This window comes from Melanerpes formicivorus, unplaced genomic scaffold (genome assembly GCF_026170545.1).
Source record: "Melanerpes formicivorus ecotype bairdi unplaced genomic scaffold, bMelFor1.0.p_v2 SCAF_76, whole genome shotgun sequence".
In the NCBI taxonomy this organism is placed as follows: domain Eukaryota; kingdom Metazoa; phylum Chordata; class Aves; order Piciformes; family Picidae; genus Melanerpes; species Melanerpes formicivorus.
The window spans coordinates 721,653-746,771 of NW_027142428.1; the positions used below are offsets into that span (position 1 = coordinate 721,653).

Here is a 25,119-nt window from a genome sequence, read left to right on the forward strand (position 1 = left end):
CAGTAATCTACCCAGTTAACACTACCAAATGCATGCTAGGAACTTTTGCTAAGAGAAAGGACACAATCCCTCCTTTGAGGCGAATAAACTATCTGTTGGAACACTCTGTTTTCCAGCAGTAGAGATGCCACAGCCAGTAAGTGCTCCTTAAATCTTGTAGTTTCTTATATTTAGTCCCATATGGACTATAAAGCTAAATATGGCACCACATCATTCATTCCTGCATTTGGTTCTCCCAGGTTCTCATCAATACAGCTTCAGAGAGCAGGAGCAGAAACTCTTTTTGCAGTCAGGATGAAACCTAAATTGTGTCTCTAAGCCAAAATCAAGACTACTTCAGCTTTTTAAGGTCCCTTTCCCTTTCCCTTTCCCTCTCCTTTTCCCTTTCCCTCTCCCTTTCCCTTTTCCTCTTCTCTTTTTTAAATGAGCAACTTGTGTTCTAACATTTGTAGCGGTAGGCAGAGTTTTATAAGACCACAACTATTTTGCTTGCCTAAGAGACACTTTTTTTTTGGTAAAAACTAAGGTGTTTATGGCCCAGCCCCTGCTACTGTGGATATGCAGAATCTCTCTTTGCTGATGATTTGCAAAACAGCTGAAGGAGACATGACCACAGCTTTGAATTTTCTCACTGGAATTTATTGGTATCTCCTTAATTGACTAAAAGGAATGCTGGGGGGGGGGGAAATGCTGTCTTTGAAGGCATTTTCATTTATGAGGCATCAGGATGGGAGAAATGTGCATCCAGAACTCTCACACAGCTGAGGGAGTTGCAATCCCCAAAAGAACAGGAAGCCAAAACCTTTGCACAGTTGTTTTAAAAATCATTTCTTGATATGTTTTTCTTTCCCTTTAGATCAGCAGGGAAAGAATGTCAGCTTGAAGTCTTGGGGAAAGCTGAATGCTTCACATACCTTCACATTCCCCCCCCCAATAGAGTTTAATGAAGGAGCTCAGCAAAGCACAGTGATGAAGGTTGGTCTGTGGGCACCTCATTAATGCTAAAGTCTGGGGAGAGCAGCTCACTATTTGTACTGTTTCTTAGTGCCACAGACAGTGGTTTCCTTCTCACTTCCAAGTCAACATAAGCTCAGAGTATCCTGGCTTAGCACACTCATCTGCTGAGTGAATTTATGGTCATAAGAAGAAATATACGGGAGGAGCAAACCAGCAGGCTTCAGAGAAACATTCCAGTTCTGAGCTTTCTTATCACACATTAGTATCTTGTGTTAATTCTCTCCTGAGGAAAAGCTGCTGGTGGGATAGAGGAAAAGCTGTTGCATCCTCCTCTGTTTCCAAACCACTGACTTTTCCCTGCAAGAGCTGCAAGTGTTAATTCTTCTTTTAAGAATGCTGCCATAGTTATCTGTCACAGCTGCTTCACAACAAATACTTTTCACTGTATTTTAGCACTAGGACTCCACATGTAATGGATTGTTCTTATGCTATTTAGACTCAAAATGTGGATCACAGAGTTCTTAAAGTTAAAACCAAGGAAAATATTTAAAAGCTTTGCTTTCTTTATGGCTCATAACACTGAAGTTGTGTCACCTCTGAATCCAACCCTCTGCTCCCACCCTCAAAGCAGAAATGCTGGGAAAATCCATAATGCAAAGGCTACATGTCTGGTTGTCTTGTATTCCAAATTATTACCCAGTGAATTGAAGAAAAGGGTCTAGGCTGACAGGAGCAATACCCCACTCTCATTGTCTATACATATAGCTGTCATGAAAGAGACTTTCACACACACTAGTCTGTAGGTTGTTGTAGTTTTATGCACAGGGCAAACCATGCCATCTTACAAAGAACAGCACATTTCAAGACACAGTGCATTAAACAGCTTACTGCAAGAGACAGGGGCATCAAGAAGCAAATATGTAAACCCCAAGTTATTTTTGCTTGGTTTACCTATTCTGTACTAGTAGACATCTAATAAACCTGCAATGAATAGTGGCCCAGGTTTTCTGACCAAGTGAAGTCAAGGCCATGTTCCAACTGTAAATGATTATATTATCTTCAGCATAAAGAGCAAAAAAGGATGAGGACAAATGGTAATACTTGTAACATTGCTTATGAAAGATGACAGATTTCCAGTGATCCAGAGCATAGCTCTAGCTAAACCTCTTTCATTTGCACAGAACACGGCCATGTCTTCCCCTGTTACTCATGCTAACAGGCATTGTTTGGTGCATTCCCTTGCCATGCTTACCGACTTGACTGTAACATTCTGCAGATCTAGGAAATGTTTATTCAAAGGTTTTACAGATGGCCCACACCCAGCTGTAGGTGTAGCTGCCAAATGGAGACTTTGTTAGTGGATGCTGGTGCTTCCATTGCCATGACATTCATCTCAGTCATCTCAGACTCCACTTCTGCCAGCTGTTACACAAGAAATCTTTGTTTTGTGAGTGTAGGGTTTGGAGGAATTGTCTAATGGCTTGCCAAAGTGTGACAGATCACAGAGAACATTTCCATTTGTTCTGTAGGTGTTGTCTTAAGCATTCTTCTAAATAACCCAATTTCACTTGGATTGATAGTGAATTGCCACCACTCCCCCCTCACAATATGCTGCCTGTAAGCAAGGATGCTTAAATGTACATCAGAGCAGTTTCATATTTGAAATGTAATTAAACAACACAGAATGTTAAAGGTGGCTTGCTTAGTTCTCATTTGACTTACAGCCTCTTAAGGTGTAACAGTTCCTGCTGAGGGGATTGGTGTTCCCCTGGTCTCAGTGTTTGAGCCAGTTCTCTTTAGTATCTTTATAAATGGGCTGGACAATGGGGATCAAGTGCACCCTCAATAAACCTGCACAAGGCACCAAGTTAGGCAGGAGTTAAAACTGCTTAAGTGTAAGAAGGCTCTACAGAAGGATCTGGACAGACTGGATTCATACACCAAGGCAAACAAAGCTAAGTGCCAGGTCCTGCACTTGGGTCACAACAACCCCAGGCAATGCTACAGGCTTGGGGCAGAGTAGCTGGAAAGCTGGCCAGCAGAACAGGACCTGGGCATGTTGGTTGACAGCTGGCTGAATATGAGCCAGCAGGATGCCAAGGTAACCAAGAATGCCAACAGCATCCTGTCCTGCATTAGAAATAATGGAGCCAGCAAGACTTGGAGAGTGTTCATCCCTCTGTACTTGACACTGGTGAGGCCACACCTTAAATAACTGTGTTGAGTTTTGGGCCCCACACTACAAAAAGGACCTTGAGGTGCTGGAGCATATCCAAAGAAGGGCAATGAAGCTGGTGGAGGGTCTAGAGCACAAATGACATGAGGAGCAGCTGAGGGAACTAGGGTTGTTTAGCCTGGAGAAAAGGAGGTCCAAATGAGACTTCCTTGCTCTCTACATCTACCTGAAAGGAGTTTGTAGTGAGGTGGGGGTTGGTCTCTTCTTCCAAGTAACAAGTGATAAGACAATAGGGAAAGGCCTCAGATTGCACCAGGAGAGGAAAAATTTCTTCACCAAAAGGAGGTGAGGAACATGGTCTGGTGGTAACTTGGCAGTGCTGGGTTAACAATTGGACTTGATCTTAAAGGTCTCTTCCAACCAAAATGATTCTATGGTTCTAAGATTCTATAAAGATGTTAAGGCCACAGAGTAGTAATGAGGAATGATTAGAGCACAAAGGGTCACCATCTGAGATTCTATTGAAGTGATTTACTTTAGTTTTTCCTTCTTAAAAGGCACCTTCATTCTGTTGTTTCCCCAAAAATGGTCTGTCATAAAACACTGCACCCTCTTGAACTGAAGGGTGGGTAAGGCCACCTCACCCAGTTTGCTCCTTGCATATCCATTCCCTTCTCTGCCTATCTACTCAGATCTGCTGTAGGAGAGACTAGGACCTACTTTGTTTTGTGAAAGCTAAACATTCCCACTGTGCCTGAGTGCAGACATTGGCAGAGCATGGCTCCTCTTATAAACAGTGTATGAAAGGCTATAAACAAAGCTAGGGAAGTAGAGGAAAGGCTGCAAATAAGGCTATTTCAGGTCTGCTTTTAGTTTAAACTACGGTTACCAACACCACAGTGTCTTTCTCATTGGCATATTTTGTCTTTGTTCCTTTTAGCAAGAGCACAGAGACTAAAGAAATGGAAAAATTCACTCATCTGGAAGCTCTGCTCTTTACTGCTGTGCTGGAGAACTGTGTTGATCAGCTCTCAATTCTTGGATACATCATGCCAGTTTCAGACGAGGGCAAGACAGACATCAACAATGTATGTGCCTCTCTCCCTCTTCTTTAAGAAACCCCTCTTGGTTTCCTTCTTATTTTAGTTTTATGTCTTCTAGCAGCATTTTGTAAAAATCAGAGCAGGTATTTTTACTGCCAAGTACTCCATAACCCCTAGGTGAAGAAACACAGCAGAAGTGCATGGAGTATGACCAATTTTTATAGTCCTACCTGAGTGTCACTGAGAAACCTTTGTCAAGACTTGGTGTGAAAGACCCTTATGACCCAAAATGAGGTTCCTGGGCTTATAATTTTAAAAGCACAGTGGTTAGATGACAAGCAAAGATTGAGGGCAAAGGAAACAAAACACAGCAAGGTTCTCATACAGATACACAGCTATTTTTAAAATGCAAACCCCAGGATATTTGAAAGTGCTCAGACCTAGGGTATTTCTGTTCCTCTCTGAGTCCATGCTGCAGTTCCCTTAGTCCCTTCATTAAGGGACTCCACTTCAAAATATATTAGTAATTACCCACTGTCAGTGACCATTACTAATTAGATGATTTCCAATAGGAATCATAACTAAGAGGGCTTGGGCAGAGATACAAAGAACAGGAAAGACGTTCTAATGCTCAAGCAGAGGTTTGGTGCTGCAGAGGAATGTGGTGTGGTATCACTGGTAGCTGGCAGACACAGGAATCATGATGAGAATCATAACTAAGAGGGTTTGGGCAGAGATACAAAGAACAGAAAAGAAGTTCTAATGCTCAAGCAGAGGTTTGGTGCTGCGGAGGAATGTGGTGTGGTATCACTGGTAGCTGACAGACACAGGAATCAGGATGAGAACATCCTGTGGAGTAAGTGTTTCTAAGTACTGTCACCATGGATTTTATGTGACATAGCAGGTCATTCAGAACCAGAACAAGAGGACACAGCCTCAAGCTGTGCCAGGGGAAGTTCAGGCTCGAGGTGAGGAGAAAGTTCTTTGCAGAGAGAGTGGTTGGCTGCTGGAATGTGCTGCCTAGGGAGGTGGTGGAGTCACTGTCCCTGGAGGTGTCCAAGAGGGGATTGGATGTGGCACTTGGTGCCATGGTTTAGTCGTGAGGTCTGTGGTGACAGGTTGGACTTGATGATCTTTGAGGTCTTTTCCAACCTTATTGATTCCATGATCCTATCCTATCCTATGCTATCCTATTCTATCCTATCCTATCCTATGATTTCCATTTTAAACAGGTTTGAAGCTTCCCCCCCCCCCCCCCCCTTTTTTTTTTTTTCCGCTTAGGAATGCAAGAGGGAGGTAAATCAATATGTCATTCGCTAGGTGCTTCTATTTCAGACAAACCTTACTGTCAAAGCTCCTCGCCAAGCAGCAGCAGCAGCAGCGGTGTCGGTGTCAGGGCTTGAGCGATGCTTGGACTGTGCAACAGAGGGCACTCCTGCCCTGCGCCCAGCCTTGCCTGCTGCCACGGGAGGCTGCTTTTCACTGAGCTGGGTGGGAAACGTCCTATGTGCCCGCGGCAAAACCACTCTTCTAGGACAGCAGACGTTGTTCTCCTTCAGACACACAGGCTCAGGCTGATAGCTCCACTAAAGGTGCACTTAAATTACAGAGAAAACACCTTGAGCTTTTCACTTCAGTCAGAGACGCTCATTTTTACCCAGCCACTTTTTAAACCACAATTTTCTCACAGACTATAAGCCCTGTTTGTGCTCTTAACAGTGCCAAAGCAGAAAAGGATAGCATTTAGAAACAAGAAAATGGCTCGGGGCAGCTACTTGCTAACTCTGGTGCTCTGTAATTTGCTGCTCCTCCTGGTGTCTCAGTTTACATTCAGCTGTTACCATTGTTTCTGGAAGACCTGTATTTGCAAAGCACCCTGGAGCTCAGTCAGACAAACAAATCAATGACATTTTCAAAGGCTGACATCTAAATTCTAGCTGATGGCATTTCTGAGAGAGGATTAAGCATATTGCTGACCAGCACCTTACTGATTTTCCAGACCAGGGATTCATGTACATAGCTTCACACGGTGCATCCCCCAGAGCAAGGCAGCCTTTCTCTCTGCTGAATTTTGGGCAGAAGACTAGCAGAAAATAAACACCTAGGAGACTACACAGGTGGTACCACATGCAGCTTACAAACTCCTTGCTCTTAGGTAGTGGTTTGGTAATTATTAGGAAATCCCTGCCACTTACAGAAAATCCAGTTACAGCCTGCTTCAACTTTTCCAGACATTAAAAAACATCTGTCAGAACATTCATAAAATCTACATGATATTCAAGCAGTTTGTTTGCCAAAAGTAGTTCTTTCACAGAAGCATAGAATCAAGAAGGTTGGAAAAGACCTCAGAAATCATCAAGTCCAACCTGTCACCCAGCACCTCATGACTACTAAGCCATGGCACCAAGTGCCATGTCCAATCCCCTCTTGAACACCTCCAGAGATGGTGACTCCACCACCTCCCTGGGCAGCACATTCCAAAATAACTCTTTCTGTGAAGAACTTTCTCCTTACCTCGAGCCTAAACTTCCCCTGGCACAGCTTGAGACTGTGTCCTCTTGTTCTGGTGCTGGTTGCCTGGGAGAAGAGACCAACCCCCTCCTGGCTACAACCTGCCTTCAGGTAGTTGTAGAGAGCAACAAGGTCTGCCCTGAGCCTCCTCTTCTCCAGGCTAAACAATCCCAGCTCCCTCAGCCTCTCCTCGTAGGGCTTGTGCTCGAGGCCTCTCCCCAGTCTCGCTGCCCTTCACTGGACATGTTCAAGTGTCTCAATGTCCTTCTGAAATTGAGGGGCCCAGAACTGGACACAGTACTCAAGGTGTGGCCTAAGCAGTGCTGAGTACAGGGGCACTATGACTTCCCTGCTCCTGCTGGCCACACTATTCTTGATGCAGGCCAGGATGCCATTGGCCTTCTTGGCCACCTGGGCACACTGATGGCTCATGTTCAACCAGCTGTTAATCAGCACCCCCAGCTCCCTTTCTGTTTGGCAGCTCTCCAGCCACTCCAACCCCAACCTGTAGTGCTGCAGGGGTTGTTGTGACCAAAGTGCAGGCATCACCAGCAACCTGTTGAAACCCTTTCTTCCTCATGAACAATGTAATTTTCATTGGTTTGTGTATGCTTTGCATGTGGTTCATTGAATGTCAATTTAACTGTACAGAAATTAAGCATGTAGTCACCTAGACTCCTGCACTCAGCAATGAGTCAGGCACTCCCAGAGGCTGATTCATTCCACCCACAGCTGTCCAGGATACTCAGGAAAATGCAGCCCCTTGCAGCACCATGCACACTGCCCTCAGCTTGGCAGACCACTAATGGAGCCCCACTTGACAAGGGACTACTTGGAAGTACCAGTGGCATAAGTCAGATGCTGCCCTGACCACTTGTTTGTATTCTACCCTCTGTGCTGGGCTGGCACAAACATGTGTGCAGGTGAGGAGGGACCTGGACTGAGAACTGGTGCTGCCAGAAATAAACTTTTTTCTTTTTATCTTTTTCTTTTTTTCTTTCCCCCTTCCCCTCCCTCTCCCCCTTCCCTTTTTTCCTTTCTGCTGCAGAGAAGGACAGGATGGTTTCTTCTCTGTGCCTACAGAAACTAGGACAAGAAGCCAGGGACTCAACTGCAGCTGAGATGAAAGGTCTCTCTTATAGTAAAGATTGCTGTGATGTGCTGGCACTGGCAGGAGGGTGCTTTCTCTGTTGCTGGAGGTCATTGAGAACATGTCAGGAATGACAGCCTGAACCATCATCTCTTGGGGCAGCTGAATTCACCTTTTGAGGCCTTTTCTAGTCCTGTCACTTCAGGTGTATGTTGTATGCTCTAAATTGAGCAATGTTTCTGCTCTTCTACTCTTTGCAGAATGTAATATACACTATCACTACTCTTAGTATAGCTTCATTCTAGTTTATTATTAGGTATTCTTTTTCTCACATAATACTGCAGAGGGTTTATTTCTATTGCTCCAAAATGAAAGCAATTCTCTTATTCCCTTTTAGGGTGACATCCAGAAAATCATAGAGACCCAGGAGGAGCTGGACACTAACTACCAAGAGTGTATGTCAGCAAGGCAAGGGAGTGGGGAAACAGTTACCTCCATGTCTCAGAAAAGCATTGGACACAAGCAGCATCTGGAGAAAACTGAAGATCTGAGAAGTACCCATCCTCTTCCCAACAGGGCCATAAAACACAGGGATCCATCTACAGAGATTCTCAGGAAAATTCAGGCTGACAGGTGAGCACAGATACAGCAGCTATGGGGGATGCTCAGAGCTGTAAACTTCTCAGCCTCTCTTTTGATAGCAAAAATGCAGGTTTCCCACTCTTCCATTACTGGTGTACCTCACTCTTGGCCCAGAGTAGCTCTAAAGAGGACAGCGGGCTCTAGCATCCACAGGCCATTTAGTTTTGCCCTTTGCTTGCCTTTGGGTGTCAAGTAATGACAGTCAGTTTATTTAAAATGGACTTGCAAAGTTATCAGCCAGTTGAGAGTGGCTGTTTGGGTGGCTAGATCTGGCTAGTGCTGATGTTCTGGTGTCTGGAGTCAGCTTCCCCTAGCAGGTATGTACAAAGTGGGATGTGAGCACTGCCTGTTGAACTCGGTTACTCTGCAGGACACACAGAGCCTCCATGGGAGCCACAGCCATTCTGCTTTATAGAACAGAATGTCTGGATAAAGACCAAAGAGTTTCTTTCTGGGTTTTGTTGTTATTGTTGTGGTTGGTTGCTTGCTTTGTTTTGGTTTGTTTGCTTGTTTTGAGGCTTGTTTGTTTGTTTGTTTTTGGTTTGTGTTGGTTTTAAAGTAAATGTTATTCCTGCACCTAAGCAAGTGAGTTGATGTGCAGCAATACAAACAGCCTTTGGTTTAAAAGACAGACTGGGGAGCTCAGCATTCATTATGCATCTTTCTGCATCCTGGCTTCTGTCCTTTAATGTCACTGCATCAAAGGGCTTCAAGAAGATCCTAACACAAATGAGGAAAAATGCAGCTAAAATACAGATACCACATGCAACATGAAAGTCAATAAACTGAGCAAGCTCAAATACTTGTTAACATCAGCTTAGGGCTGTACTGGGCTATTTTGACACCTAGATATCCTTTCATAGGCACACTTGTCTGCCTCCTCACTTTGCATTGTCCTAAAGCTACCTAGTTCTCATCACTACTGCAGCGACCTACATCCTGCTGGCAGCAGAGTCTGGCACAGCATGGGTATGTCTGTGCCTTCTTGCTGTTTCCTAGAGTACCATTTGAGGCAGCACTTAAAAAAGATACATTTCAACCAACTCCTCCTAATATGGAGTTCTCCAGAGGTACGAGAAGCAGGCACCATGGGAGATGAACTTCTGGGTTTGATAGACATAAGAGCATAAAGAGTATCGTGTATTTCCTTACCTTTGTGGCTCTAAACAATACTGGATAAGTTGGACTTGATGATCTCTGAGGTCTTTTCCAACCTTATTGATTCTATTGATTCTATAAAGGTGCCAGACACTGTAGTACCAGCATCTATAAATTACTGTTGTGTTCCTTTTCTTCTTGGCAGGCAGTATGCAACTGATGTAATTACAGTCACCATGAAAAAGATGCAGGAATCAGGAACATTTAATAGTCTAGCAAAAGCCAACGAGAGAGAGAAGGCAAAAAAGAGCAAGTTTCACGACCTTCTCATCAGGTCAGTGTTGTGTTCCGTGCTTTCCTGCTTAACTGCTCAAAGCCAAAGTCAATTCCCCCTCAGTACCTACTAAAAATTAAAAAATACCCCACCCACCCCAAGACACAGAAAGGATTTTGCTTTTTAAACTGGATTCATTCTCTCTGCCTTGCAAATTGAACCTCTTTCCCTTTCAGAAATAAATGACTGATGTTCCTGACACTGAGCTGAGGTAGGAACTGCCTGAGCTTTCACCACAGCAGACACCAGTGTCTGCAAATGCTGCTCCATATCCATTAAAACATAATTTAATGTAGAAGCTCCTTGACCTTTAACTCCTTGTCCCCAGTGAAAGCCAGAGCAGCAGAGAATCTGTTCAAACCAGGGTCAGCAACATATGGTGTTTGTGATGCCCTGGAGGATCTGCTCTGACCCACATGCTAATATGCTCTCATTTCCCAGCAGCAGCAAGGGGCTAGCACAGATGGTGATGGAAGCTGTCATCTTATTTAAGGCTAATCCACCAGCCACTGCATTACAGATCCTTTTCTGTCTCAAATCTAATAGAGTATGGATTTGTGATAATCTCAGCTCAAATTGGTGATTCCTTAGCTCCAACCTCTCTGCACTAGAGGTTTGGAGTTTTTTTAAGTATGCAAAGCTCTGGTTCAACCCCCAGCCTGTCAGAGAGAATAGCAGTCATCAGAGGACTGTCTGACCCTTTTAAACCTACTTTGTTCTGCAGAGCAGCTCAGGTGCATAATTTAGGGTAGAGAGCAAAGTCACGATTGGTCATGCTGGGACAGCCCTGGTGGTGGCTCAGTGGTCTGCCTCCAGTGCAAGTCCTCAGCTCCCAGTAGAATCTCTGTTTTCAGGCATTAAACCCACTCCTTCCACTGTCTAAATCGAAGGATTTATTGTTTATCTATGGAAGGGACAGAAAGCAGAAATGAAAGCAGCAGCTGCTTGTGGAATAACTATTCAATACTGGAAAGCAGAAAGGAGCAGACAAATTGTGATCATAAAGGACACAACCATTTTTATTCCATTCTATCAGTCATATCTAGCCACTATAGTGCCTGTTCTGTTAAACATGGGATGAACTTGAGCTGTCTTTGAGTATAATCCATACTTGCCTGATTTTGGGTCAATGTACTCATCTAAAAGCAGTCTGCAGTAAGACAGGAACTCCTTATAAGGAGCTTTGGTTTATCACAATCACCCAGCTAAGGACTCTGAAAATGAAATGCATGTTTGAGTGCAAGGTTGGCAGAGGGTATGATGTCTCAGGTACCACCTCTAGTATTTACTGGCTTTAAATCAAGTTCTAAGCATAGATGTTTAGAAAAGCACTCAGAGCAAAAAAACCCAAAACAATAAAACAATAAGCCCTAGGACATTACTGCATCTCTTTTATTTTAAACAGGTAAGCAGCTCTGCAGCTTTTGGCCCCCACTCATATCCCTTCATGGATCTCTGAATCTGGGGAAGTGTTTTTGAAAGGTTTTAAGTCTGATGTGAGAAAAAAAAATACTAAATCACATATTCCATACTTATAATGAAGCTTGCACAATTTGGCATCATCCTCTAATCCACTTAAAGCTTTCAACAAGAGTGTCTCCTGCTTTTTATCTCAGTCTCCCTTTCATTCTCATCCTCTTTCCCCAGTCTGTGCAGCTCTCTGTTGGGATTAATTTACCAAGTCTTTCTCTGTTCCTGAGGTGCGGATGTGCTGCATCACCAAGGCTCAGAGTGAAGAGATGAGTGCCTTTTTTTTTTGTTGTTATTATTCAGCCACAGGAAAGGGCTTCTCTTCTGCTGCTCTGAAGAAGCAGGCCAAAATTTTTGTGTCCTCCTTTTAGTTCAGCTGTTCAAAACCTTGGGGAGCGAGCAGGATCAGTGAGGCAGTGCTCAGCTGGGTGCTGCAATGCTTCAGGAGACAGGAACTTCTCCTAGGTAAACAGCTCTTGTCTTTTTTTATAGATTCAAATGTTTGTATTTCCCATTTTTCTTCAGGGCAGAGGAAGGAAAGAGGGAGATCAAGTCACTCGAGAAGCAGCTGCAGGATGTCAAGAAAGAAACTGAAATAGAACTTCAGGTGAGCTCACTTACCACAAGGCATCATGCTGGGGGGAAGCCAATTAGCAAGCTCACCTCTGCTGCCCAGGAGCTAGCACTCAGATGAGAGGACATGTGGCATATGTACTGATCCATCATTTTGGAATAGAGAAGCAGAGTAGAGTGATTTGCCATTGGAATGGGCTGCCCAGGGAGGTGGTGGAGTCACCATCACTGGAAGTCTTTAGGAAGAGACTGGATGGGGTGCTTGGTGCCATGGTTTAGTTGATTAGATGGTGTTGGATGATAGGTTGGACTTGATGATCTCGAAGATCTTTTCCAACCAGGTTAATTCTATTCTATTCTATTCTATTCTATTCTATTCTATTCTATTCTATTCTATTCTATTCTATTCTATTCTATTCTATTCTATTCTATTCTATTCTATTTGTAGTAGAGGTTTGTATTCTGAATGAGCCTGCTAATGACTGTAAGAGCAGTGTCCAGAAGTTTTCAAATGGGAGCTCAAAATGCTCATAAGAGAGACCATGATCAAACCAGAACAGCCCAAAAATACTGCTAGGAGAGGCAAAACACAGATCTCTGCCACCAGTAGGAGGTTATCTGCAGATAGCAGTATCCAAGGTTCTGTCATACACTTGCTCATGCAGATGTGGCACCTGGCACAAAAGAAAAGTGTGACAATGAGGGAGTGAGAAAGAAGGACACCTGGCATAGGGGCATGTCATTTTCCTACATACAATTTTGTCTAGAACAAAATGCCATTAACCTATTTTTCTAGGCTTGTAGGGTATTGGAAAATCCCAACCATGAGAGTCCTACACAAGGGCAGATCAATGTCATTGCACATTTGCTGTCAACCCGATCTTTCTGGAAAGCTTCAGCCCTTCTGTCTGTCTGCAGCATGCAAATGGTGTGTGCATGAACAGTGAATCTGGGGCATTCTGGAAATGTCAGACTTGCTACACAAGTGCAGATCAATTGGATGGCTAATTACTGGTCACTTTGGTGCTCACCAGACAGCTCAGATTTGATGCTCATGTGTGCTTTAGAGCAAGAGCACACACAGCTCTCTGCAGAAACATGGAAACATAGCCTAGCCCTGCTGAGGTAGGAAAGAGTATGTGGCAAAGAACAAGCAAGAGGCAGGCATGTTCAGAGCTATACAAGGACTGGAAGAAGGAACAAGAATCTGACACTTGGTACTGAGCATAAGGACAGCAAGGGCATCTGAAGAAAGAATTGGCATCACTGAGTTTTGTCTTTGGACAAAAGTGTGGACAATAACCAAGCCAAGAATGTAGTTGGCTACAGAGAAGCATTTTTAAGCCACTGACATGCTGGTGAAGTTATGTTTATAGAACATGAAGGTTTTATCTTGGCAGCCTGGATGCATGTGCAGTGCAAAGTTTAACAGTCAGTAGAGGATGGTTGTAAGAACACAAATTGGCAGCTATCTGTATCTGACAAAACACCAGAGGTGATGTTAGATCAGCACAGAAGAAAGCAGGAATGCACAAGAAGGGAAAATTGGTGTAGGTCAGCACTCATCTGCAAGCAGAGGTCCTGGAAAGGCATAACATGCCCTGGCAGGTGTAGAAAGGTGGAAAGAACACTGGGGAAAAAAAACCAAACAACTGTGGACATAACAGAGAGGAGAAAGGAGTCACTGAAGGAAATGCAAAGTTAGCAAATTAGGAAACAAACCAAGAAAGGACAGCTGTGGGAATGAAAAGAGAAATGCAGGATGAACATTTTTTTCCCCATAGATTTGAACAGAACACCTAAAGGACACAGAGCTCAGAGCCAGGACTGAAAATGGAAGCTGTGTACCTCAATGTATGCTTACTTACTGCTACTAGAAATGGTATGGCCTATTTCCAGACCCTGTGGGACAACCCAAAAGTCCCTTGACATCTGTGTGGCAGTTAAGTGAAAGAAGCTGGATAGTCTGTCAAGCTCAGACACTGTATGTTGCCCATTTGCTTCTGTAACTTGTCCATTCTCTGTCAGATTCTGATGCTCCTGGGGAGCTCATGTTCTCCCACTTCCCAAGCTTGTGATTATGATGAGGTAGTTCTCCTTCTGTACAGTGCTCCTCAAATCTCTCAGTGTCTGTGCATGCAATATATGTATCTGGTTCTGATTTAATGCCTTCCTAGGGACCAGTCTATAGGGAGCTGTGATCATCCCGTGTCACACTAGCAGTCTCCTGGCACTGTGTAGTTGGGTTGGGTACTTCTCTGTGTCCTGCCCTGAATCTCTTCTACCTCTTGCAGTCCTAAAAGGTGTGCAGCTCCTGTGCTGAAAGGGTGCTCTCCTCTGTGTTCTTTCAGTACCTTCTGCTAATTTAGTTCTTGCTTTTTGCCTCATCAAGTTGGATCTGCTCTCATCTTCGATTTTGTCTTTGTATTTCCAGCTTAAAAGTCCTTTCCTGGGCTTACTTTTCATTTCAGCTTTGATAACAAATAAAAGACAAGACTGCTTTCAAGTACTGCTTTCCTCCTGTGCCAAAAATAATGATGTCTCACTTTGTCTCCCAAGGGAGAATAATTTCTGTTCACTTCATATGGGATTTTCCCATAGGCAGTTTTACAGACACTTGCATGATCTGTCACCTTGCCAACTAATTAAAAGCAAAAATACAGCTTGCTCATTTTGGAATACTTTGAACAATAATAATGCACAGACCTGCAGACAAAAGCCTGCATGGTTCTCTCCAGTCAAGTGGATGAGAAAACAAAAAGTGAGCAGATGAAATCCTGGAACCAGAAAAACACGGTCTTTGCTTTGTGCATGTCGCCTCTGTGTTTGGATTTTCAGCCTTGCTACCTCCTAATGAGGTGCTAATTACTGCTGTATTAACCTGCTCTGCTCATTTTTCCTTCTGATGGAACACAAATCAAATGCTAAATGTTCTTATTTCATTTTCTTTCCTCTTGGAAAGCACTGACGGCTCTAAGGGGACTGAAATGCTCAGTCTGGCTTTGCTCTTAGCCCTCCGTGCAGCAGCAACACTTACAGCTCCAGGCTGGCTGCAGCAGCTCTGTTTGCTCTTGTGCTCTTCATTTTCTAGCTTGTATACAAAGTACTCACAGCCTCTGGCTTCCTGGACAAATCATAGAATCAGTAAGGTTGGAAAAGACCTCAATGGTGGCAGTCTGTACAGATTTTAAACCAAGTCAATGTCATAGAGGTTCATATAGATTTATCTCAAAGTCCAGGGAATGTAAACTTTAGTAGAAATCCTGCATTGCTATTCACTCAAAGACCTTTTGTGTCCTGTTGGTGTTGTGGTATACTAATGGTATACACGTGTGCAGTGATGACAAGATTGTGTACCAACCAATAACATGTGAACGTGTCCAGAGAAGGGCAATGAGGCTGGGGAGAGGTCTCGACATCAAGCCCTACAAGGAGAGGCTGAGGGAGCTGGGATTGTTTAGCCTGAAGAAGAGGAGGCTCAGGGGAGACCTCATTGCTCTCTACAGCTACCTGAAGGGTGGTTGTAGCCAGGAGGGGGTTGGTCTCTTCTCTCAGTCAACCAGCACCAGAACAAGAGGACTCAAACTGCACCAGGGGAAGTTTAGTCTGGAGGTGAGGAGAAAGTTCTTCATTGAGAGAGTTGTTAGCCATTGGAATGTGCTGCCCAGGGAGGTGGTGGAGTCACTGTCCCTGGAGGTGTTCAAGAGGGGATTGGCGTGGCACTTGAAGCCATGGTTTAATTAGTCATGAGGTGTTGGGTGATAGGTTGGACTGGATGATTTCTGAGGTCTTTTCCAACCTTATTGATTCTATGATTCTGTGAACACTGCAGGCTACTGACCAGACAGGAAACCAAGATGCTGCACCATGGTACCAGTGCAAAGAGGTCCATAAGACACCCAGCTCCATGGTATCAGTGCACCACTCCATAGTGTGACCCAAATCTATCATGTGTCCTGGCTTGTCTTCCCCCAGGTCAAATGCTTCAGGAGGTGTTCTGGAGGAATGTGTTAAACTCATACCCATGCTCTGTAGTGCATGTTTCTGTTGGAGAAATACACCAGGCAGGTACAGCAGATGGCGTGAGGCTTGTGACGGTCCTGAGCTCCTGCGTGACTTCATTCCACTGCTGGCAGAGCCCCAAAGAAAGCAGCTCAGCAGGACCCAGGGCTGGTGCACTAGATCCAAACCTATCTCCAGAGAGACAGGACTTTGGACAAGAGTGCTGCTGCCAACAGCTCTGCTCCCTCTGCCAGTAAACTGCCCTCAGGTGGCTCGCTGCTGTGGCTCTTGGTGTTGGAGGTGAGCTAGCAGAGGGCTGCAGAAGCTGTCATGTTGAAGTTCAGTGACCTTCCAGGCCTGCTGTCCTTTCAGCTGAGACACTTCTCAGGGGTGTGCAGCATGGGCATGTTCTGGTAGCTGGGAGAGAGAGGTGCAGGCTACAACCTTACTGAAGTGTCTGTAGGGCTGCGTGGTGTGGTTTCAGGGGCAGCAAGCCCAGGCTGCAGCAGGTGTGCAGATCTAAGCATATCTTCAGGCTTTGCAAGCTGAGATAGAGCAGCTGCCAGCAGAGAGACTTGAGCTCAGACGTGCTTGGTGTGGAAGCAAGGGAGGCCAGCAGCAGGGCTCTCTGCCCACATGCTGCCTGCCTGCACGTAGCACAGCACCCCTGCCCCTTCCCAGTGCCTGCCAAAGGGTGGGCACTGGGTGTGCTGCTGGTGGGGGTGGGGTGCCTGTGCATTATCCCACTGCTGGAGGAATTCCTCCGACAGTTTACTCCTCTTGGCTATTTTTGTAACCAGCTGGATTTTAACTGACTGTAAATACTAATGGCTGTGGAAGAGCTGAGAGATCTCAGTGGCACTTGCAAGAGAGATAAATCAAGGTAAATGAAAACACAGGAGAGCTAAGTGCAGTTGCTTTTGCAGCCAAACAGCATCTGTGGGGCAGGCTCCTGTGACACCAGCTGACAGCAGCAAACAGGCCTCTGAGCTGCTGTCTGTGAGCTGAGTGACCAGAGAAAATCAGCTTGTTTACCTGCTCGCAAAGCAGACTGCCTCCTGACAACTATTTCCTGGCTTTTGGTCTCGGTGTCTGCCAGTTTTGTGATAGTTTTGGACACATGAGACATGATTTTGCATCTTTGGTTTGGCAGATTCCACGCTGAAGTCATCTCATAAGAGCAGGCCAGAGGTTTATTGCGTTAACTATGGAAGTCCTCCATGTCCTGACTGGGACCTTTGCTGTAATAAACCAGAGACATAATTATTCAGCCCTTTTCCCAGTGCCTGTCCCTGAAGGGCAGGGACCAGCACACTCTACAGGTGGTGCCCACAGCTTCTGGGCATTTCCTGGCTGCATTTACTACCTGCAGCCTGATACTGAACGTGCCCCAGTTCCACAGCACCAGGTCCATCAGCCGGGCTGCTGTAGCTGCCCACGTGCCTGCAGCCCACTTTCCCTCTCCAAGGGAATGTGTTTGCTGTAAGGCACCAGTGGGGTTTTGCATTTCACTTCCTGTCTGCTGTGGATTGTGTAACCAAGCCCCCAGACTCCCCACCTCTAATGGAGATGTTTAACACCACCGCAGACCAAATCCAAACCACAAACATGCCGTGCAACAGAGACCAAGCAGAGCAGATGGGCCCCTGTCCCAGCGGAGGCCTGGGGCACTGGAATCAAAAGCACTTCTTCCTCTGCTTTGCTAAGATGTTACATGAAAAAAAGAAAATAACCTAGTGAAGTGTTCATGCTCTGCCCCACCTCTGAGTACTTTGAAACCCAGGCTGAACCCTTCTGTTCTGATCTGTTTGCAGATTCTTAGCAGATAGCAGTAACAGGCATCAGCAGGGCTTGGCTTTGCTGAGCCTCAGCACACCACCAAAAACAATCAATGTTCTTCATTAGCATTTCCCAAGTCTTTTCTGCCAGCCTCTCACTTCAGACCTGATTCCACCATAACACAGGAAGGCAACCTCAAAATGAAGTGGTATGGTCACCTCCCACCTCTACTGACCAGAAACACAACCCCTCCCCAGGCCCACCACAATTTCACACCAGGGAAAACAAAGGCCATTGCCAGAAACATAAATAGGTCAGGTCTGTAGCTGTCTGCAGTCATTTGAAGTGATGGCTGTAAAACAATGTCTGATGCTGGAAATCTTCAACAAAAAAAGAGTGAATTGCATGACCTTCAAACCCACAAACCAGCACCAGCCAAGGCCCCTAATCATCCTGAGCCTTATGAATATACTTTACTCTTCCTAACTGTGTCTGACAAGGGGTACAGAGGGAAGGATTTTCCTTTTAACTGTTCCAAACTCTTCTTATAAGAAACCTTTTCCAAATGAGTCATGCTGCAGAGGCTTCTGAACACAGCACCATTGAGCTGGCTCCTTCCTGTGGCATTTTTCCATGCATAAACAGCTAAGGAATGCGAGGCTGCTTCAGAGACAAGATATGTGGGCTTCAAAACATCTAAATGCCAGCACTTTGGTATTTCATCTTCAGCTGCAAGGTTTGGCTGGGGAATGTCAAACCCATCACAGCATGGCAGGAAAGCAAAGAGAAAGGCTGCAATGGAGCAGCTGGGCGCCAAACCAGAGGCGCTGAGATTGATCTTGCTTAATTGCACAGGAGACTTTGATGACCTTTTTAACTCTTACTGCAAAAGGCTTGAGGTTTTCATTTTACAGGTGGTTCTTCCAAGTTCCTACCCCAGGTTAATTAACTTTTATCTGTTACTGAAAGAAATGAATTAAAAAGGAGTAAACAGAACAACAATCCCAAATCAAGCAGGCACAGGGGCACATTGGCTCAGGATTCTTGCCCATGGGGGAGCTTCTAGGGACAGAATTCCTTCAGGAAAGCTCAGCTCTCTTGTGAAACAAGGCATGTGGAGAGGCTGGGAGCTCATTGCCAGCTTTACCTTGGCATTTTTTCCTTGCCCTGCGTGCATGCTTCTATAACAAAGTGAGGACCATTTACCTGGTAAGATTTCAAGAAACATATGAGTGAGGCAAGGATTGTCAGCTGTTCCTGAGGTTGCTGCATGACTAGAAAAAAGTTAATCCAAGGGCTAGGGCACACTTTAGGAAAACAAATGTTGGCTTCCGTGGGGTTGAGGCATTATCCTCCTCTTACAGATGCTCACTCATTGAGATGGCCTAATCCAACAGGTCAGTAAACCAGCCTCAAGCAGTTGAGATGATTTGGCTTTTTTTCATGCTTGCAATAAGCATGACTGAATCCATTCCTGGCCCAGACACCAGAAGGTCTGGATTCTTGTCTGACTCTGTTTATCACTCCACCCTCTCCAGAGGTAATCACTCCTTGCTGATGGGTTTATTGCCTTCTGTATCGGCTCCAGACTAAGCTTCCCTCTGAAGTAGAGGTTGAAATGGAACAGCATTCAGGGAAAGTGTGAGACCTGGTCCCTTCTGAGTTTATCAAGGAATGGAGAGATTAAGAATTGAGCTCACCTCAGTCTCCAGGCTTACTGTGATGCTTCTGTCTCCTCTGCTAGAACCGAGATGATATGATTGCCAACCTCAAAGATGAGCTTCAAGAGATGAAGGCCAAAACGGACAGGGAGAGCAGCTACGCAAAGAAAAGCACAGATGTCCAGGTCCACCAGACCCAGAAGAAGTGCAGCAATACAGAAAATATCCTGGAAAAGGAAATTCAGGTAAGCCCTTGCCTATGGCCTTCCCTGGAAGGCTTCTCCAGCTAGTAAGGAAAGAGTTCTCCCTTGCTCCCCAGCTGCCCTGTTCTCCATCGTAATTACCAGCAAACTGCTAGAACTGGATTGGGATCCAGGTTAGAAATCTTCCTCTCTTCCATTGCTTCTCTGTATGGTCCTGCAAACAGCAACAGCATGGGTGGTATGGCTGCAGGAGACAGTGGCTGGAGGCAGGGACTGCTAAAACTACTGCTGTTGGCAAAGAGGCAAGCCAACAATTATTTCCAAAGGGGAAAACCCTTTAGCAACAGAGGCAGCCAAGCTCCCAGCATGGCCCACAGCACACCATGCTGAGAGAGCTGTTCAAGTGGCCATAAAGCAAACTGGACTGGAAAACTGCTCTGGTTCTGCAAGCATTTTGAGTTTCTTCTGACTGATCAAAGTCTGATCCAGTCCCTTCCTCGTGGATGGCCCAGGGGCAAGGACTTCCTTGTTTCATTTTGTCTGGGAAGGGAAGGAAAAGGGAAGGGAGGGAAGAAAAGGAAGGGAAAGCAGGCATGAAAGAGAGGGAAAGAAGACCTATGTCCATGGAGACACAGCTCCTACATGCTTACTCCCCAGCTCAGCTTGCAGCAGCACGTGGGCACTAATATTTCCTCTCATGTTCTCTGTCTACACTGATCACAGAAATTGAAGACCAAAATTGATGAGGAGATTCGAGTCCACACGGAGATTGAAAACTTCCTCAGGCGACAGCACGAGGTCTGTGTGACTCTCTGCTAATGCTTAAAGCAGCAGCTGATAAACAGTTTATCAATGAGTGCCTAGAGAACATCAGTGATTCCTCCATCAAATTGACCAGATTCATGATTGCTGCTGTTGGAGTGAACACTTATCCTCAAGCCTTAATTAACTCAGCTCTCCCACACTTGGGATTCAGAATAGAATAGAATAGACCAGGTTGGAAAAGACCTTTGAGATTTGCCACATTTGGATGCGTTTCCTTAAAATTAGAGTTCATGTAATGATTGACATTGTTTGTTCAGCTGTAACAGATTTTCCTCCTTCAGATGGCTCCATTCAGCTAACTGGGATTTTGTTCAGCCCTTCCTTGGCAGTGACTCATGGAGAATGCTACTGCACAAGGTGTGGGCAGCACTTTCACAGACAGGGCACTAAGAAGGAGATGACACAAGCTGCCAGCCCAGTTTGCCTTATCTGAATCTGAGGAAGAATCAGGATTGGGTAATTGCTAACTTGAAATTATTTACCCATTTTCATCAGCAAACAACCCTGCAAGGCCATGGTACTGTTGATGCAGAGGTTCAGACCTGTCATCAAGGTCCATGGCCATGGCAGAGAATAACACTGGAAAGCATCTCATAAACTGTAGGACTGGAAGAGAACCTCTACTACTGCAGGGTGCCTAATACCACTGCCAGCAGAAAAATTAGTACAAGATAATATATATATATATATATATATATATAATTTGAGTGCAAAAGTGTGCTCTACCTTGTGAGCCAGGAAACTGTCTCCTCTACAGAGAAGGGCAACAAGGCTGGTGAGCAATCTGGAGCACAAGCCCTACAAGGAGAGGCTGAGGGAGCTGGGGTTGCTTAGCCTGGAGAAGAGGAGGCTCAGGGGAGACCTTATTGCTGTCTACAACTGCCTGAAGGCAGGTTGTAGCCAGGAAGGGGTTGGTCTCTTCTCCCAGGCAACCAGCACCAGAACAAGGGGACACAGTCTCAAGCTGTGCCAGGGGAGGTTTAGGCTGGAGGTGAGGAGAAAGTTCTTCACTGAGTCATTGGTCCTTGGAATGTGCTGCCCAGGAAGGTGGTGGAGTCACTGTCCCTGGAGGTGTTCAAAAAAGGATTGGACTCTGAGGTCTTTTCCAACCTTATTGGTTCTATGATTCTACATCCCAGAGCCTTAGTTTGATCAACACTTCACAGTGAGTGGATGTCCCAAGTACAAGCTGCAGCCTGTTTGGCCTCTACCAGAAGGCAAAGCACCAGCCTCTCTGTACTCACACAGCAGCTGGTGGCTTTGCAGGGGCCCACAGAGAAAAGGATGACTGTGCCCTTCATCTCCCTTGTGTGTCCAGCTGTGATGCCCTAATGAGATTGATGCTTTTCCTCAGATTATTTTTCCATGCAAGCAATCATGGTTGTTGCCATGGAGAAGTTACTCATGAATGGGAGGAAGTCATCTGGGGGACTGTTTCAGCAACACCTGCCCTCCTATTCAGAAGTGAGACAAAGCCAGGTTCACAACCTGAAATAGTGTGAAGTGCTGTCCTCTGGGACCTTATTCCTGCTGCATTGAGTTTAATCCAGAAAGCAGGCAGGGAGGCAGGCACAGGATGAAAGATTTCTCTGTGACAAACTCTGTTTTTTAACCTCCTTCCCTCTGTCTACACACAAAGGATGTCTTCTGGTGGTCACTTCACCAGGACTTTTTGACCATGCTTCTCCATTCTTCATGCACCTCTGAAAACCCAGCCCAGTCTCTCTTCATCCCTAGTCCAGTGCTACACCTTCTGAGGTGAGCCCCAGCAAGCGGCCTGCAGGCCACCAGTAACTTATTACCTGTCCTAGGGGTTTGACCCTTTCAGGATGAGGAAATTCTGACCATGCAAAATGTGTGGCACTTGTACCACCATCCTGCCAGGCCACATAAAAGGAGCAGATTTCTCCCTTGTACATGGTTTAGTAGTCATGAGGTCTTGGGTGACAGGTTGGACTTGATGATCTTTGAGGTCTTTTCCAACCTTGTTGATTCTATTCTGTTCTTTGTGTCATGCTGAGCACCACTCTGTCCCCATGTAGAAGCTGGAAGAGAAGCTGAAATACTGGATGGACAAGTATCAAAAAGACACAGATGCTAAAGATGAAGAGTTGGATGCTTTAAAAGCATCAAAGGCAAACAACTTGGAAATCCTGCAGAGACTTGCTGAGGAGGTAAGACATCAGCAGCATCTCAGTGCTCAGCCAGGCAGAACTGCATCCTGGCTTTGTCCTACCTTCATTCAGACAAAGAGGCAGGACCACAGACAAAAATCAGTGTTCTTGGGGTGTAGAGTATGGTTACAAGCACTGGTCCTGGGAAGGCAGGGACCAAGCAGTCATCTTCTATTTCCCACCTGTGACATCAAAGAGTAATGATGATATTTCCCCTGCAGCTCCTTTCAAATACCAGCAAGTACTCACAAAGCTACTGGCAGCCTTTATGAGGGGCAAAGCCACTGTCCCATCCCCTCAGTATGCCACACCCCAATTTGTCACCTTATTCTGAACAAATCTGCTCCTTCTAGCAAGGTGGGAATATGAGAGGCTGGAAAAGGCAGCTCCTGCCTTCCTGCAGAGGCATGTTCACAGCTGCAGAGCGCTCTGTCACTCGGGAACTAATTTCAGTTAAACCCACGCTGGTTCCTTGGCTAACTGCCGGCCTCTGCTCACAGCTATGCAGGCACAGTGGAGTCGGCAGCACAGGGCAGAGGGAGGGGTCCTGAAAAAGGGGTAGTTTGTAGCCAGAAGGAATTGACTTGTAGCCGTTCCTTACTGACACTGGGTGTGAAACTGACTGTTTCCCCGCTTGTGGGCTCATCTTTCACTCTACACTGTCATCTCAGTGTCCCAAGTGTGTTTGTGCATCATCTGCTGCCTAGCCTGGGGGAGCATGAGTCCTTCCCACCACCATCTGTTGCCTGAGACGCCATCAGACAGGCATTTTACAGCACAGGATCAGAGGGTTAATTACAGCCAGGCTGTGAGAGGTTTCACTTTGGCACCAGCTCTCAGTGCCTTAGGACTGATGGTGGCAATGAGCAACATTTGCCATCTGGATCAGGAAAGATCAAATGGAAAAAGGTAGGGAAGGAAAGTCCATGATTTCACATTCCCTTTGGGCTGCCAGGGAGCATCCTGGTGTACAGGGTTGGGACCTGCATGGTGACCCACTGGTCAAAGCAGCCTTGGCTGGGGTAGCAGAGCTAAGACCAGTAGGCACCCGGAGGAGAAGACTCCTTGCACTAGGGTCCAGGTGAATCCTTGTCCTGCCAAAGCAAGCTGCTAGGCAGTGAGCCTCAAAGGTTGGCCCTGCAGCTTAGGGGATGTTTTTCATGTGGCTGTTGCCACCCCTGTGCTCTCTTGCAGTGCCAGATGTTTGAGGCAACTATCATCAGTGACCGGGCAGAAAAGGAGGCTAGAAGAAAACAAGCAGAGAGGGATGCCCTGGAGCTGAAGAGCACCTTGAAGGTACAGGGGGGCAAAGCTGAGGTAGTGCTGCTCCATCTGCAGATGGGAGTCAATAATTCATGCCACAGGCTTTGTTCATGCAGAAAACTGCCCAAGAAAGTCGGCTGGTGTGGGGTGGAACAAGCAAAGGACAGACAAAGCTTGTCCTTTTCCACAGGGCAGACACAAAGCCAGCAGCTAGCTGCAGGTTTGAGAAGGGAGCGAGGGCAGAAGTTGCTCTCCTCAGATGGTGTGGGGTTATGCCCATCACACCAGTCCCTCTGCAGGGGCAAGACAGGAGGGTCACAAGGCAGTTCACACACTTGTCCCTTTGCCACCAGCAACAGATGCCCTCAGCTCAGATGTGGTTACCTTCAGCATAGCCAGCATGGGCCCAGCTGCTGCTGCACATGCCAGGGGGTCCTGCCTGCAGCTGGGGGGTGCAGAGGGGAGGCTCTGGCCATTGAGCTGTACCAGGGCCCCCAGCACGTGATGTCCCCTGAGACCCCTCTCTCTCTCTTGCTTCCAGCTGCAGGCCTGGTGGAGGGGTACAATGGTTCGCCGGTACCTCGGCCACTACCAGGCCCTCAGGATGTTTCTGGAGAAACGACGACGACAACGAGCAGCAGAAAATGAAAAAGGGCAACAAGGAAAATCTGGAGCAAAGAAAAAGCCACGATAAAAAAAGAAACCTGGCCACAGGCCTGCTCCAGGGCTGTTGCTGGGCAGGGCACGGCAGTCTGTCTGTCAGGACAAAATAAACCATGTAACAGAGCTCAGGCTGCTCTGGAGAGTGCAGCTCATGGCAAGCACAGTTAAGCTGAAGCTGCAATTATTCCTAAGATCTTGAAGCTGCCCTTGCACAGCAGAGAGAGTTCCTCCAGCAGAAAGGGGAACTGCATCAAAGCAGTGAGAAACACTCCATGCCCTGGAATGCTTTGTGGAAACACGAGCACTACCAGGAGGTCATCTTGCTAACAGCCCAGTAACTCACCTGCATGGGACATCAGGATCCTCCTCTGCAGACCCCAGGTCTGGCCATGGCTGGGGGGCTGGTGTTTGCTGTGGCACTAAGGCAGCATTCTTCCTGCTGCCAGCCTTAGAGCAGAACAGCTGCCAGCCTGCAGTGTAGGCACAAAGGTGGTGAGAGCTCCTGGTTCCCATTTCTGCAGCCCTGCAAAGCGTCAGAGGCAGAAGAGGGAAACAACAATGCAGGCAGCCAGCTGTGCTGCCAGCAGGAGCTGGTCTGTCACAGCTGTACTCACCACCCTGGACTTGCCTCTGCTTAGTGAGATGAGGCAGCAGG

General features: G+C 46.2%; 1 protein-coding gene across 2 annotated transcripts; it reads left to right on the top strand.

Annotated features, from left to right (window-relative positions):
• The first annotated feature begins 938 nt into the window (after positions 1-938).
• Positions 939-24,801, top strand: IQCG (IQ motif containing G). Of its 2 annotated transcripts, XM_068163919.1 has the most exons (10): positions 939-975; positions 4,074-4,221; positions 8,175-8,410; positions 9,723-9,851; positions 11,847-11,928; positions 19,420-19,581; positions 20,263-20,337; positions 22,407-22,538; positions 23,733-23,834; positions 24,343-24,801. In XM_068163919.1, the coding sequence occupies exons 2-10, from the start codon at positions 4,096-4,098 to the stop codon at positions 24,493-24,495; spliced, it is 1,197 nt and encodes a 398-aa protein (XP_068020020.1). In that variant the 5' UTR covers positions 939-975; positions 4,074-4,095; the 3' UTR covers positions 24,496-24,801. The 2 variants fall into 2 exon arrangements, with proteins under 2 accessions (XP_068020020.1, XP_068020021.1); XM_068163920.1 differs by lacking the exon at positions 20,263-20,337.
• The last annotated feature ends 318 nt before the right edge of the window (positions 24,802-25,119 follow it).

Bases quoted from the DNA above. Each gene is read 5' to 3' on its own strand.
- IQCG (XM_068163919.1), top strand. From the start codon at position 4,096: ATGGAAAAATTCACTCATCTGGAAGCTCTGCTCTTTACTGCTGTGCTG. The intron at 4,222-8,174 runs GTATGTGCCTCT...ATTCCCTTTTAG, and splicing joins GCAAGACAGACATCAACAAT to GGTGACATCCAGAAAATCAT. The intron at 11,929-19,419 runs GTGAGCTCACTT...CTCCTCTGCTAG, and splicing joins AAACTGAAATAGAACTTCAG to AACCGAGATGATATGATTGC.